This window comes from Beta vulgaris, chromosome 2 (genome assembly GCF_026745355.1).
Source record: "Beta vulgaris subsp. vulgaris cultivar EL10 chromosome 2, EL10.2, whole genome shotgun sequence".
Lineage (NCBI taxonomy): Eukaryota > Viridiplantae > Streptophyta > Magnoliopsida > Caryophyllales > Amaranthaceae > Beta > Beta vulgaris.
The window spans coordinates 1,502,175-1,514,550 of record NC_079203.1 but is presented as its reverse complement, the minus strand read 5'-3'; the positions used below and the strand labels follow the sequence as shown (position 1 = coordinate 1,514,550).

Genomic DNA, 12,376 nt, shown 5'->3' with positions numbered 1-12,376 from the left:
TATTGCCCTCAGTTTCGGGTTAAAAAAATAAAATAAAAATAAAACATATGCATACGAGTGAAAACATTGTTATATGACCAAGTTATAGCCTTATAGGTCATGACTTCACATGAACGTACAAGTACATCAAAAACTAGTATTTTCGCTCAGACGATTTTTCATATGAGTACAATTATCAAATATATTATTATTTATAAATCTCATACTTTATTTTATTAGTTTTTCGTAATATTATGTCTAGTGTAAAATTAAAAATGGACATTATAATATAATTAATTATTTTTTAAAAAAAACTTCTAAGAAGTTGGAGAGAAAAACAACAATTTCAATGAAATTAGGATAAGAGAATGTTATTACTCCCTCCGTTTTTTTAGATGTAACATTGAACTTTTCACATTTACCGAGACACAACTTTGACCGACAATATCTCCAATTGTATAAAAGTAAAAATTATAAAAAATATATATTTGGAAAGTGTATACCGTGACGAATCAAACAAGATCCCACATAATTATATTTTTTCTTATGTATAAATAACAATTAGTGATCAAAGTATAATGGATGAATAGTGTCAAAAGTCAATATGTTACATCTAAAAAAAACGAAGGGAGTATTTAATAAAAGTATTACAGATCAAAAAATTTATCTATATTTTTATAATTACATATAATTATAAGACTTTATCATATTTTATTTTGAAACATGAAGTATTGAAATTGTAGTAGATTAGTGATTAATAAACTCACATTTCATTTAATTTCAAAAGTCATGCATATGAATCCTAGTAACTAAGAAATTTGAGAAGAGTATCACGTGACCCCATTCCTTTGATAAGAACGTCTTTTAATATATTTGTATAAATTAACAAAAGCATATCGTGCTTTGGCTAATTATAACGAGAACAGATCTCCAACTAATCTGGTGAATTTTAACACGCCTTGTTTTTCCAACTTCACAGAGAAACCTGAAAGAGTCATGAATGACCTAAGAACATGGCTCTTCAACAAATAATGAGCCAAAAATCCCACACGACAAAAGATCATTAGGATTGCTCATGCGACGAGATTGACCGTGGCTCTTCAACAAATATTTGTATAGATTAACAAAAGCTCGTCATTGATTGTTCGTTGTCTGAATCGTAAACAACATCCACTTCTCCTACCACTCTGATCATCCATCATCAGAGCTTTGACTCCATCAGCACAATCATCGACCATCTATGCCCTCCAAATACACAACCCATAGCCTCAACAACCAAGATTGACCAAATATAGTACACAATAAACTCTAATTTGTATCTAATGTTCGAGTTAATTATAATTTTTTATTTTTAAGAGTGGATAACAAGACTGATATTAAGGATGTATATTCTAACAACATGAGCAAATGTTAAAAGTAGTTTAACCATAAAATGAACTACTTCTGCCAATTCTTAGATTATGGTACTGCCTAATTTTAATTTCTAAGGGATCTATCTCACTTGTTTGTCCCATTAAGTGTAACACTAATATCAATTATTTTTGCTCTTTGTTTTCTTAAAAAAATTGTTTACCTCTCCTTTGTAGACCATACTCGAATATGTGACTATGTGAGACTTACCAAAACCAAAAATATAGGAAAATTAAAGTCGTGATGAAATCCAAATCCAAGTGACTACAACATGTTTCACATACAAAACATATACACCAATAAAAGTTAACTCAAGTTGTAAGTAGCTTGATGTGACTTAAAGAAAGGTCTCGAGTCGAACCTCACCATATACAAAAACTCTTGTTGGGAGACTCACTCACCAAAGTCAGGTGTGCGACCCGAATCGGACTCAGATGTAGGTGGGCAATCAAACAAAAAAAACATACAAAACATATACCCAAGAGTGAAAAATAATGCTTTGCATGCATGCATGCTAAAAAAAACAATAACTAGTTAACTCTTAACTCCCTATTTCCTAGGCCGATTCTCGGTGTTCTCAGGGCGAGCTGTGTTGGTGGCAACCCTAGCAACATCCACAGCATCAACCTCAGCCTTTTTCTTAGAGTACAACACACCATACCCAATAATAGCAGTAATAGCAAAACCTGCTATAGTCATAGTGGTATAACTGAACGGCAGCCGACGTCGTTGGTGCAACACCTCACCGGGGCCACGTCCGTGCCCCGGTGGGCGTTGCGACGCTTCGACTCCCGCAGCTTTTACATGCTCGGGAGTCATTTTATGAGTGTCAGCAGTTTTCCTCCAAGATTGATCACCATTATTATCAACAGCTTTGTTGGTGGGAGTGGGAGTGGGATCTATTTTTACTTCTCCTCTGTCTACTTCTGGTCCTCCCCAAGACATTTTTCTCGATCTGTTTAGTTTTTTTCTTTGTGATTGTTTTGGTTTGTGAAAATGTTTGATGAAATGGTGAAGTAGTGAGAGTGTGGAGAAAGAGATTTGTTTGTAGCACCAAATAAACATTATTTGACGTGGTGTATGAGAATCTAAAGAGGATACGTGGTGCTGGGATTTGTTGCCTCGTTGTTTTTAAGGACGTTCTTGCTCTAGACATGTGTCTTTTGTGCTGGAGTTACTTTTTACATGTTTCGTCAGTTTAATGACCATTAATAGTTTGATTTCATATCTAGTAAAATAATCCACGCTTCTCTTTCATAAGAATGAACAAACAAGATTAATTTAGATTAAGTTGATGTAAATTTAGGAAAATTTGTCAAAAAAAACAACCTTTTAAAGGTTCAAATTTGCGAAAAAAAAAATCTTGTAAAGCTTTGGTTGTAAAAATAAACTAAAAAGTAAATTATGTTTGCAAGATGAAACTTAATGTCATTTTTATTTCGATGTTGACCAAATACTTTCCGGTGTTGACCAAAGACTTTCCGGCGTCGACCATTTCTATTTCTCTTCTTCCTCCATAATCACCACCTAGCCACCGCTGCCAACACCTACCGTCAGCCCCCACCCACCCGGTCACCCCTGCAGCCCCCACTTCACCCCAGCACCTGCAGGCCACCCCACCCCTCACTAGCAGCCCCAACCCCTCCTCCATCCCGCCGCCTCAGGCGGCAGCCCCCCACGCCCGTACGCGGCAGCCCCACGCCTGACCCTCCACCCCTACCCTTTCTCCTATCCCTTCTCCCCTCCGAACTCTCCTCTCCCTTCGTCCAACCCCCTCCGCAACCCCCCCCCCCCGCCTCTCCATTTTCTTTATCTACTATACACTATCTTATCTTATGCTTTAGGGCGCCGGAAAAACCTTGGGTGGCTGGGATGCATGGAGGTTGCGAAGGGGTATTGGGTGGCGCAGTGATGGGGGGATGAACGAAGGGAGAGGCAGGGGGTGAGGGAGGGAAGAAGGGAAAGGATATAGGGTAGGAGCGAAGGGGGTGGGGGTTGCTGCCTGAGGGGGTGGAGGGAGGGTTGGGGGATGCTGATGGGGGGTGTGTGGGCTGCAGGTGGTGAGGGGCTGGGTTGGGGGTGAAGTGGGGGCTGCAGGGGTGGGTCGGGGGATTGCGAAAGGTGTTGGTAGTTGTGGCTAGGTGGGGATTATGGAGGAAGAAGGGAAATAGAAGTGGTCAATGCCGAAAAGTCTTTGGTCAACACTGAAAAATGACATTAGGTTTCATCTTGCAAAAATAATTTAATTTTTGGTCTGTTTTTGCAACCAAAGCTTTATAAGGTTTTTTTTTCACAAATTTGAACCTTTAAAAGGTTTGTTTTGGCAAATTTTCCGTAAATTTATAAATTCAGATTAACTCGATCGAATAATGTCTAATAAGTTGTGACGATGTGTTAAATAAGTTTCGCCAAGTCATAAAAGTGTGTTCCAAAATGTTCCAATAGTTCGATTTAGGAATAATTTAAGGTGATATAATCATATAATGCTTGGGTAATTCTTGATAATTTACAAGAATCATATCATCACATATAAAATCAATATTCAAAAATTTCATATATATTGATCCTAATTTTCTACGCATATTACTTTCGCTCAAGTTCCAAACTTACATAAGATGGATTAAATAATCAAGACAAAAGAGAAGATTACTCCAAGAAAACAAGTCTTGTACTAAATGATGGTTATTGTTTTTTGTGGTAAGCTAGGAAGAACAAAAACCTTTATTTGAGGTTTCTCTATTTCATAAATGTTTTGGTTCTTGAAAATTAGTGGTTTTCGTGCTAATGAAACATAGAAATGACCGGGACTACTCGAGAGTTTCCGGTTTCGAAAACATTTTCACTTTCAAATCTACTCTAATTGTTTTCGTGCTGCATAAATGATTAAGTGGTAAATGAGAAAATGATATGATCAAAGTTTAATAAGAAAATCAAATTTGGTGAAGCTTTGGTGGACATAATTATTACTTTGTCTATATATGCGTACATAAAATTAGTCAAATTTATGCTTCAAAAGCAAATATCACCACGAATAATATACTACCTCTATACTTTTTTTAGTTGCATATCATTTGGTTTTGTGGCACTATTTATCAACCAACTTTGTCAAGCTATTTCGCATTATTATATAAGAAAAAAAAAGTAGAGGTCTTGTTAGATTCGTCTCAATGCGAGGATTCCAAATATCAAAATTTTATAATTTTTACTTATACCAGATAAGAGATATTAACGTTCAAATAAAATTATCTCGACGAGTTCAAAGAATTATCTCGACGAATATAAAAAAGCAAATGGTGCAACTAAAAAGGTACAAAAATACTATATATCCTGGAGGAAGTATTCAAGTTTACAGGGTGCATTTTGGACTTTGGAAGGGTTGCTTGTTTGGAGTTTAGAATAGATTTGGGCTTGACATGATGGAATAGAGACATTTGGTTAGTTGGCCTAAGGGCCAAGAGGCCCAAGACCTATGGGGGTAATTTTAGTTCTAATATTTTAAAGTCTAACTCAAGCCACAGCCTTACAGGAAGGTATGCATTTGTTTTTCAATTGTTTGTGTTTATAGAGCTAAAATTGAAGATAATTTATATTGACGAGAGTAAAGAATAATAAAAAATAAATAAAGTACTGCTTTTAAATACGTGAAATTATATATTTTTGACAATAATTAGGATCATTTGAAAGTTTAAACGCTACTACACGTTACACAATATATAATTATATGCCCATGATGTTTTTCTTTGATGTGAGAAAGCGGTTAAGTACAATTATGCAGATGGGACCTGATCTCTCATCTTAAGTATCATCTCCATTCTATTTATCATCGAAGTTAGATGACATCTAATTTAAACATGATGTAGATTAGGATTGTTAATGAGTCGAAACGTGACCAGGTCTCGGTTTGCTCGACTCGACTAGTAACACTTTTACTCGAATTCGAGCCGAGCTTCGAGCTTTTTCGAGCTTAACTTTTTTAGTTCAATTTACCTTAAAACTCAATAAATTATATTATATATACTTTAAAAATAGGTTTATACTGCTTATTTTGAGTTTTTCACAAGTATTGTGTACAGTTTAAATATAATCTTTCATTTAATTTATATAATACGCAAAATAATACAACTAGAACATATTTCAAACCTTTTAAAAAACTTTATCGAACTTTATCATGCTCAACTCTAAAAAATTCGAACGAGCCAGCTTATGTTTTACTTTTTTTTTTTTGTAACAAAGCCCTTCATTACTTAAACATTAAACTCAAAAGTTTTACAATCCGATAATAATTGTTCAAAACAATAACTAGGGGGGATAGTAAAGGTCCTAGTTACAACACATTCGTCATTTCCGATCCTGTACTCCTTGGCAATGCTGTCCGCCACTTGGTTGAACTTGCGATTGCAGTACCTAATCAGATTCTCCGGGTGCTTTGTAAGGCACACCTTGGACGTATTGATGATATTGGCAGATAAATCACAATGACCTGTTTGAAGAAGCTCAATAGCAAGTTTGCAGTCATAACTCGGAATATAAAATGGCCTTATGGAGGTTTTGAGCCTCCACAAGTACATGGCCTCCAAGATCGCAAGAAGTTCAGCTGTAAGAGAATTGTTAGTGTAAATCTTGTTCCGCAACCCCATAACCCAGTTGCCATGGTGTTTGAATCCTCTAGAGTTGTAAAATAACTCTACAAGGTAGAGTTTGAGCAATATCAACCATTGAATAAAATATCAATGGCTTATATATTCTCTTTCCAAAATCCCCCTTATTTTATCTCATCAAAATCTATTCTTAAATCTTTCCATTCCACCAATATAAGCCTTTGATTTTAAAATGTATGGTTCGGATACAACTCTACTTTGTAGAGTTTCACTAAAACTCTAGAGGATCCGGACTCGTTGCCATGTCCATCCCGAACCACCCCCCAAGCCCAGCTACGTCCAACACACAAATTATGCAACCCAATTAGGCTATTAAATTCACATAAATCCGTTTCGACCGTTTCAATTCACATTATAACCGTTATAACAACGGACAAAATCAGCCCATTTTATTTCACCTGAAATCAGTCAAAGGTGTACCCCACTAAATTCTGTCATCAAAAACCTCTCAAACGGCTAGTTTTCACCATTTTCTTCCCTATAAATACCACAATTCCTTAAACCCTTTCACCATCACTAATACAAGTCGTTCTCATCTCTCTCTCTTCTGCATAATTCTTCTCTTTATTTGCATTTCTTCTTCTTCCAAAGCTAAAGAAATAATTTTTCATATTCTAAGTTAAATTAAATTAGCATACAAAATCAATGGCTTTTTCTTCAAGAATTTGCTCAATTTCTTTGGTGTTGGCATTTGCAGTCTTGGTGAGTTTTGCAGAAGCAAGAGATCATCTTGTGGGTGGTAAACCAGATGGTTGGAAAATTCCTGCTTCTGAATCTGATTCTCTCAACAAATGGGCTGAGAAAAGCAGGTTTCAAATTGGTGATTTTTTGGGTAAGATTTCTTATAATTCTTTCACATTTGATGTTCAATTTCAGCTGTAATCTTTAACAGAATCAATTATATGGTTAAGAAAATGAAATTCCATCTTTCAGCTAAAAATCTCATCTGGGTGTTCTTCATTTTGGCAAATGTGAACAAAAATCATAAACCCAAGTATAAAACAAATATTTTTCCATCTTTGAGCTAAAAATCTCATCTGGGTACTTCTAAAATTTTCAAAATTACAAAATAAACTCGAATTTTTCTCTCAAAATTTGCCTGAAATCTCAAATTTTCATAAGTGATGGTAAAATTTGCTGGTTTTTGTGACAGTGTGGAATTATGACATCTGGGTGTTCATTTTGTCAAATGTGAACAAAAATCATAAACCGAAGTATAAAACAAATATTTTTCCATCTTTGAGCTAAAAATCTCATCTGGGTACTTCTAAAATCTTCAAAATTACAAAATAAACTCGAATTTTTCTCTCAAAATTTGCCTGAAATCTCAAATTTTCATCACTGATGGTAAAATTTGCTGGTTTTTTGTGACAGTGTGGAATTATGACAGCAAAAAAGACTCAGTTTTGGAAGTAACAAGGGAGGCATACTTAAGCTGCAACACAAGCACCCCAATAGCTGAGCACAAGAAAGATGAAACCAAAGTTCAATTGGAAAAGGCAGGCCCATACTACTTCATCAGTGGATCACAAGCCAACTGTGAGAAGGGAGAGAAGGTCATTGTGGTTGTAATGGCAGCTCGAAGCCGGCGTTCTGGTGCTGTTTCTCCGGCTCTTGCGCCGTCTTCGGCTTTCGGAATCGAGGCTCCAGCAGTTGCTCCTACTAGTGGTGCTTCAGGGCTCAAGGGTGGAGTTATGGTGGTTGTTGGGGTTTTGGCTGCCTTCCTTATGATGTGAGGAACGTGACAAGTTTTGTGGGATTTACTTAGTGTTATACAATTCACTTACCTAAGGCAAAATCTTTGGATTTTCCTTCATTTTTTTTTTGGTTTATCAAATCTGCTATCATGTAGTACTATTTTTTCTCTAAGATCATATTAATTGAATTATTCTTTATTTTTATTGTTTTGTTGTGATGATCTACCTCTTTTCCTCCTTTTTTTTGGTGCAAATGAAACTGAAAGAAACATAGAAAGAATGTCTTTACATAATGATGCAAGAAAAGTTGATCAAGGGTACTTTCTGAGAACAGTTTTCTGCCAAAATAAAACTACAAAAAGATCAAGAATGCAAATCGTGTTTTTAGCAAGCTAAATCGAAACCATGTCTTTTCGAATCGAGTTCATGAAAAACCTTGTCTTTGGGCATCTTGAAGATTATTCGTCATAGCAGTTGATGCTGGTGCACTCTACTTGCTAGCCGAAGGGAAAATAATTAGTCAACCCATCGGGTAATATATACCCATCACTAATAGAGAGTATAAGTGACGATAGTGGAATCCAACTCACATGATTAATAATATTTTAATGCTTCTATTTAGATTACCCACCGGGTAGATGTAGCAATGTCCTAGCAGAAGCACTTGCAGCAGAAGAGGCAATGTGCAAAGAAAGAAAAAGTTTACCGGTTGGGTCGATCACACTCAAACATCAAAATTTCAGCCCCAATTCTTGTAAGGATACAATAAATGGCAAAGATCTTGGCACACAAAGTACCATTCATGGGAAGATGCACCAAATCGATCACAAAGGATGTGATAACTTCAGGACTTGCAATGTAGTGATCAGTTGTATAATATTGGTCAAATCAAACATATATTACTCTATAATGATAGGCTAGGTTCAATTCTCTGATTAGGTAAAATTTCAAAAGAATTGGAATAACTCATTGCTTGCGTCTAATGTATACAAGGAGGTTACACAACTCATTCATGCAAAAGATGAGTCCCTTGAAAATTCAATCCTCGAGCAAAGCCTCACTTGAGTCTCACCTGCACGCTCTTCTGGTGTGCATCTTTGTATGCCTCGGTAACTAAAAGCGAGAGTTTCTGCATGAATAACAATACAATTGTTCAAGATGGGAAAAAGGGATTAACATAGGGATGAGTTGAAAAAAAAAAACCAAATCATCTAAAGCTCACTTCAGCTCCTAGTTCCATTGCAGCTTCAGTAATCTCAGTTCGAACAGGTTGTTGATTACCAGAGAGGGTCACTTGATATAAAAGAAGAGGAAAAAAAGTGAAGTTACGAACAAGCATCTTAGTGTATTATCATCCAAATTGAAAGTACCAAAAATCTGTAGTGACACACACAAAAAACATAGAAGCAGTAGTATTTACAAGATGTTGACAAGAATGCCCTAAGTTAGTAACATTAAGAAAGCATCAAGTTGTTCCTTACTTAAATTTGTTCATTTTTCCTGTGAGTCATGAGGCTTATAAATTTCATGAGAAACATCATACCTTAATGAGTTCACCTTCACAATAACCATCAAACTCCGCCCTGCAAGACAAAAACAATGATGAAGGTTGCCATAATGCAAGAAACTACAAAAAACACAAGTTCAACTCAGATATTGTGAGAGATTAGTGTAAGTTCTATTGACTATTAATCTAGGAAGTAATAGCAAATAATACTAGAACAACAAATAACAAAGCAAGAAAGAACACACAAGAAATTTTACGTGGAAACCCAAAAACTGAGAGAAAACCACGAATATGCACTAGAAATCGATGAATGTTCAAGAAAGATTACAAAAGCGCTCCAAGAACTCTCTCTATAGCTTTCTCTTTCTCTAATTTGTGAATAATGATGTAGGATATAATAATAGACGTATTAGGGCATCTATTTATACCCCTCGGGAAAAATGCGCTTTCGGAACGAAATCGCACCAAAAAATACACCGCTCGATCGGGTCGGGAGAGACACGCCTGATCGGGCACTTAATGCCAAGACATAAACTGCTTCGATCCAGAACATGCGATCATTGCTCGCCGTCGTAGTTCGCTACCATGGCCCGATCGGGCGAGCTTGAATTTGACCTGCTGCCAAGTTCGTTACGGGTCCAATCAGGCGACCTTTCCCGACCCGATCGGGCGAACTCCCGTCTTCAGCATTTTAACGTTTTTCCTTCTACGCAACATCATCTCCACACTCATACACCTCTATGATCTCCATATGATGCCATATACCCAACAATCTCCCACTTGGAGATGGATGTAAGTGAAGAAAACTTCAAACCTTCATCATCCTTTCATTCATCTCAACTCCTAAAGCACTATCTTTGCTAACAATCAACGAAGACCAACTAAGGTTCTGCACAACCTTAGTTTATCACAACTCATACTCTTAGTGAGCATATCCGTTGGGTTCTTAGCACCCAACACTTTCTCCAGACTCAACTCATTCTCCTCCACTAAACTCCTAATGTAGTGAATGCGCCTATGAATGTGCTTAGTCTTACAATGATTCATGGGTTTCTTAGCCAAATGCACTGCACTTTGACTATCACTATAAAGTATCACCTTTTCTTGTTTAATACACATCTCCTCAAGAAAACCGATAAGCCATACCACATCCTTACCTGCCTTTGACATAGCCACATACTCAGACTCTGTAGTAGACAAAGAGATACACTTCTGTAACTTAGACATACATCCAACTCAATGCAGGTTCACCTACAATAGAGACATATCCAGACGTACTTTTGCTTGTACCGATATCTCCACTGAGATCAGCATCAACATAACCCTCAAGCTTTACTCCCTTTTGCCAGAAACAAAGCCTCATACTTGAAGTGTCCTTCAACTACCTTGGTAACCACTTTATAGCATCCCAATGTTTCTCACCTGGATTAGAAACAAACCTACTAACAACTCCCACTGCAAAAGCAATATTTGGCCGTGTGCAGAACGTGGCATACATCAAGCTACCAACAGTTGAAGCATAGGGAACGGTAGCCATCCGCTCTTTTTCTGCTTTTGTAGTTGGTGAATGCTCCCTTGTCAATTTGAGATCACTAGGAAGCGGCGAATTTCTGGGTTTAGCATCTCCTACATTAAACCTCTTCAACACCTTAAGAATGTAATCCTCCTGAGACAACTTCAACATACTAGTAGACTTGTCCTTGAAAATCTTCATGCCCAAGATTTGTGTAGATTCACTCAAATCCTTCATCTCAAATCCTTCATCTCAAATTTTACCACCTTGATTGCATTCCTGATTTCAAACCCATACCAATATATAAACCAAACGTCCGCTAATAAAATTGTGTTCAAGATTGTTTGAGTTGGTGTTCAAGATTGTTCTAATTTATTCAATAGTCCAAAAGTTCTTTTTTACCATTAGTAGACATTTCTTAAAGGTGGAGTGTTAATGAAAGAACTTCTACGTCAACATTAAGAAGTAAACTAGTATTATTTGGGCCCGGTGTTGCCCCGGGTTGGTATTGTTTTACAAATTTGATATGCATTTTATTCCATTTCAGGAAAACTCAACATTTAAAAGGTACAAATATAATAATGGGACACTTAAAACATGATTATGGTAATCGTGTCATGTATAATAGCAAGAGATCACGGGTTCAAATCTTGTTGCAAACTAATTTTCCTTTTGTTAATTGACATGACTTATGTAGACATTGCACAATTCTAGTGAAGTAATAGAGGTGCCACATGGTGTATATACATTGTCACGTACGCCTTTTAATATATTTGTATAGATTAAATCAAATTAAAATTGTGTATCACTAATGAATTGTAATTTGAAAGACTCAAAAACTCTTAGTTTGACTATGAGTTAGATTTTTTTTTATCAACACCACAATTTTATACAAGTAAATCTTAAAAGATGTGATGGGTTTTAAGAGTCAATCAGTTTTTTTACCCGAACAATGCCTCGGATAAGTTATAATAAACAAATATGTTATAATTTTTAATTTCATATTTATTTTGCTACTTTTCGTATTTTTTGTCCATTAAGAAATTGAAAAATTCATGTCACGACATGATAAGTAAAAATATAAAATAAAATTGAAAGCTTTGAGTTTGAAAACAATACTCTTGTAAGTTACATAATAAGAGTGGTAAAGATGTATTTTCCTTCATTTTTTTAATTGTTACATTTTCCTTAAATAGTTGTTTGTTTCTAATTGCTACAATTTTCTTATTTGGGGTACTTGATCCACCATAATGTAATACATTTATACTTGTTCTTCTCTTTTTCCACCCAAAATACCTCACAGTAAAAATTTTACCAATTAATTTGTTTTGGATAAAAAACTATGTATTTACAAAAAAAAAAAAAAAGCTCGTCGATGCCATGTTCAAATTGTGATAAAAATAGTCTATTTTTTAATAATCTATGTATTTTTCATTTGTTATTTTTGCAAATTGAGGTTTTTCACTTTTTCTCATTCTTTTACATTAAATGGATCAAAAACTACACTCCAAAAAGCTTGAACGTGACAATGCATAAATTCTTGTGCATACAACAATGTAGCAACAAAAAAATAGAGGAAGTATATACTTGTTAAGTCTTTTTAGTTAATTAT

The 12,376-nt window shown here is 35.6% G+C and overlaps 2 protein-coding genes and 1 long non-coding RNA gene across 3 annotated transcripts; 1 reads left to right on the top strand and 2 right to left on the bottom strand.

Annotated features, from left to right (window-relative positions):
• Positions 1-1,613: 1,613 nt before the first annotated feature.
• On the bottom strand, positions 1,614-2,448 carry LOC104887770 (hypothetical protein). Its single transcript, XM_010672505.2, has one exon. The coding sequence runs from the start codon at positions 2,332-2,334 to the stop codon at positions 1,939-1,941; it is 396 nt and encodes a 131-aa protein (XP_010670807.1). The 5' UTR covers positions 2,335-2,448; the 3' UTR covers positions 1,614-1,938.
• A 4,103-nt stretch (positions 2,449-6,551) lies between these two features.
• LOC104887769 (early nodulin-like protein 13) lies at positions 6,552-7,948 on the top strand. The gene is made up of 2 exons (XM_010672503.4): positions 6,552-6,879; positions 7,422-7,948. The coding sequence occupies exons 1-2, from the start codon at positions 6,693-6,695 to the stop codon at positions 7,781-7,783; spliced, it is 549 nt and encodes a 182-aa protein (XP_010670805.2). The 5' UTR covers positions 6,552-6,692; the 3' UTR covers positions 7,784-7,948.
• Positions 7,949-8,578: 630 nt separating this feature from the next.
• LOC125495097 (uncharacterized) lies at positions 8,579-9,201 on the bottom strand. The gene is made up of 2 exons (XR_007271785.2): positions 8,967-9,201; positions 8,579-8,873 (listed from the first exon to the last, which is right to left on the bottom strand). It is a non-coding gene; the product is annotated as an uncharacterized LOC125495097 (long non-coding RNA).
• Positions 9,202-12,376: the final 3,175 nt, after the last annotated feature.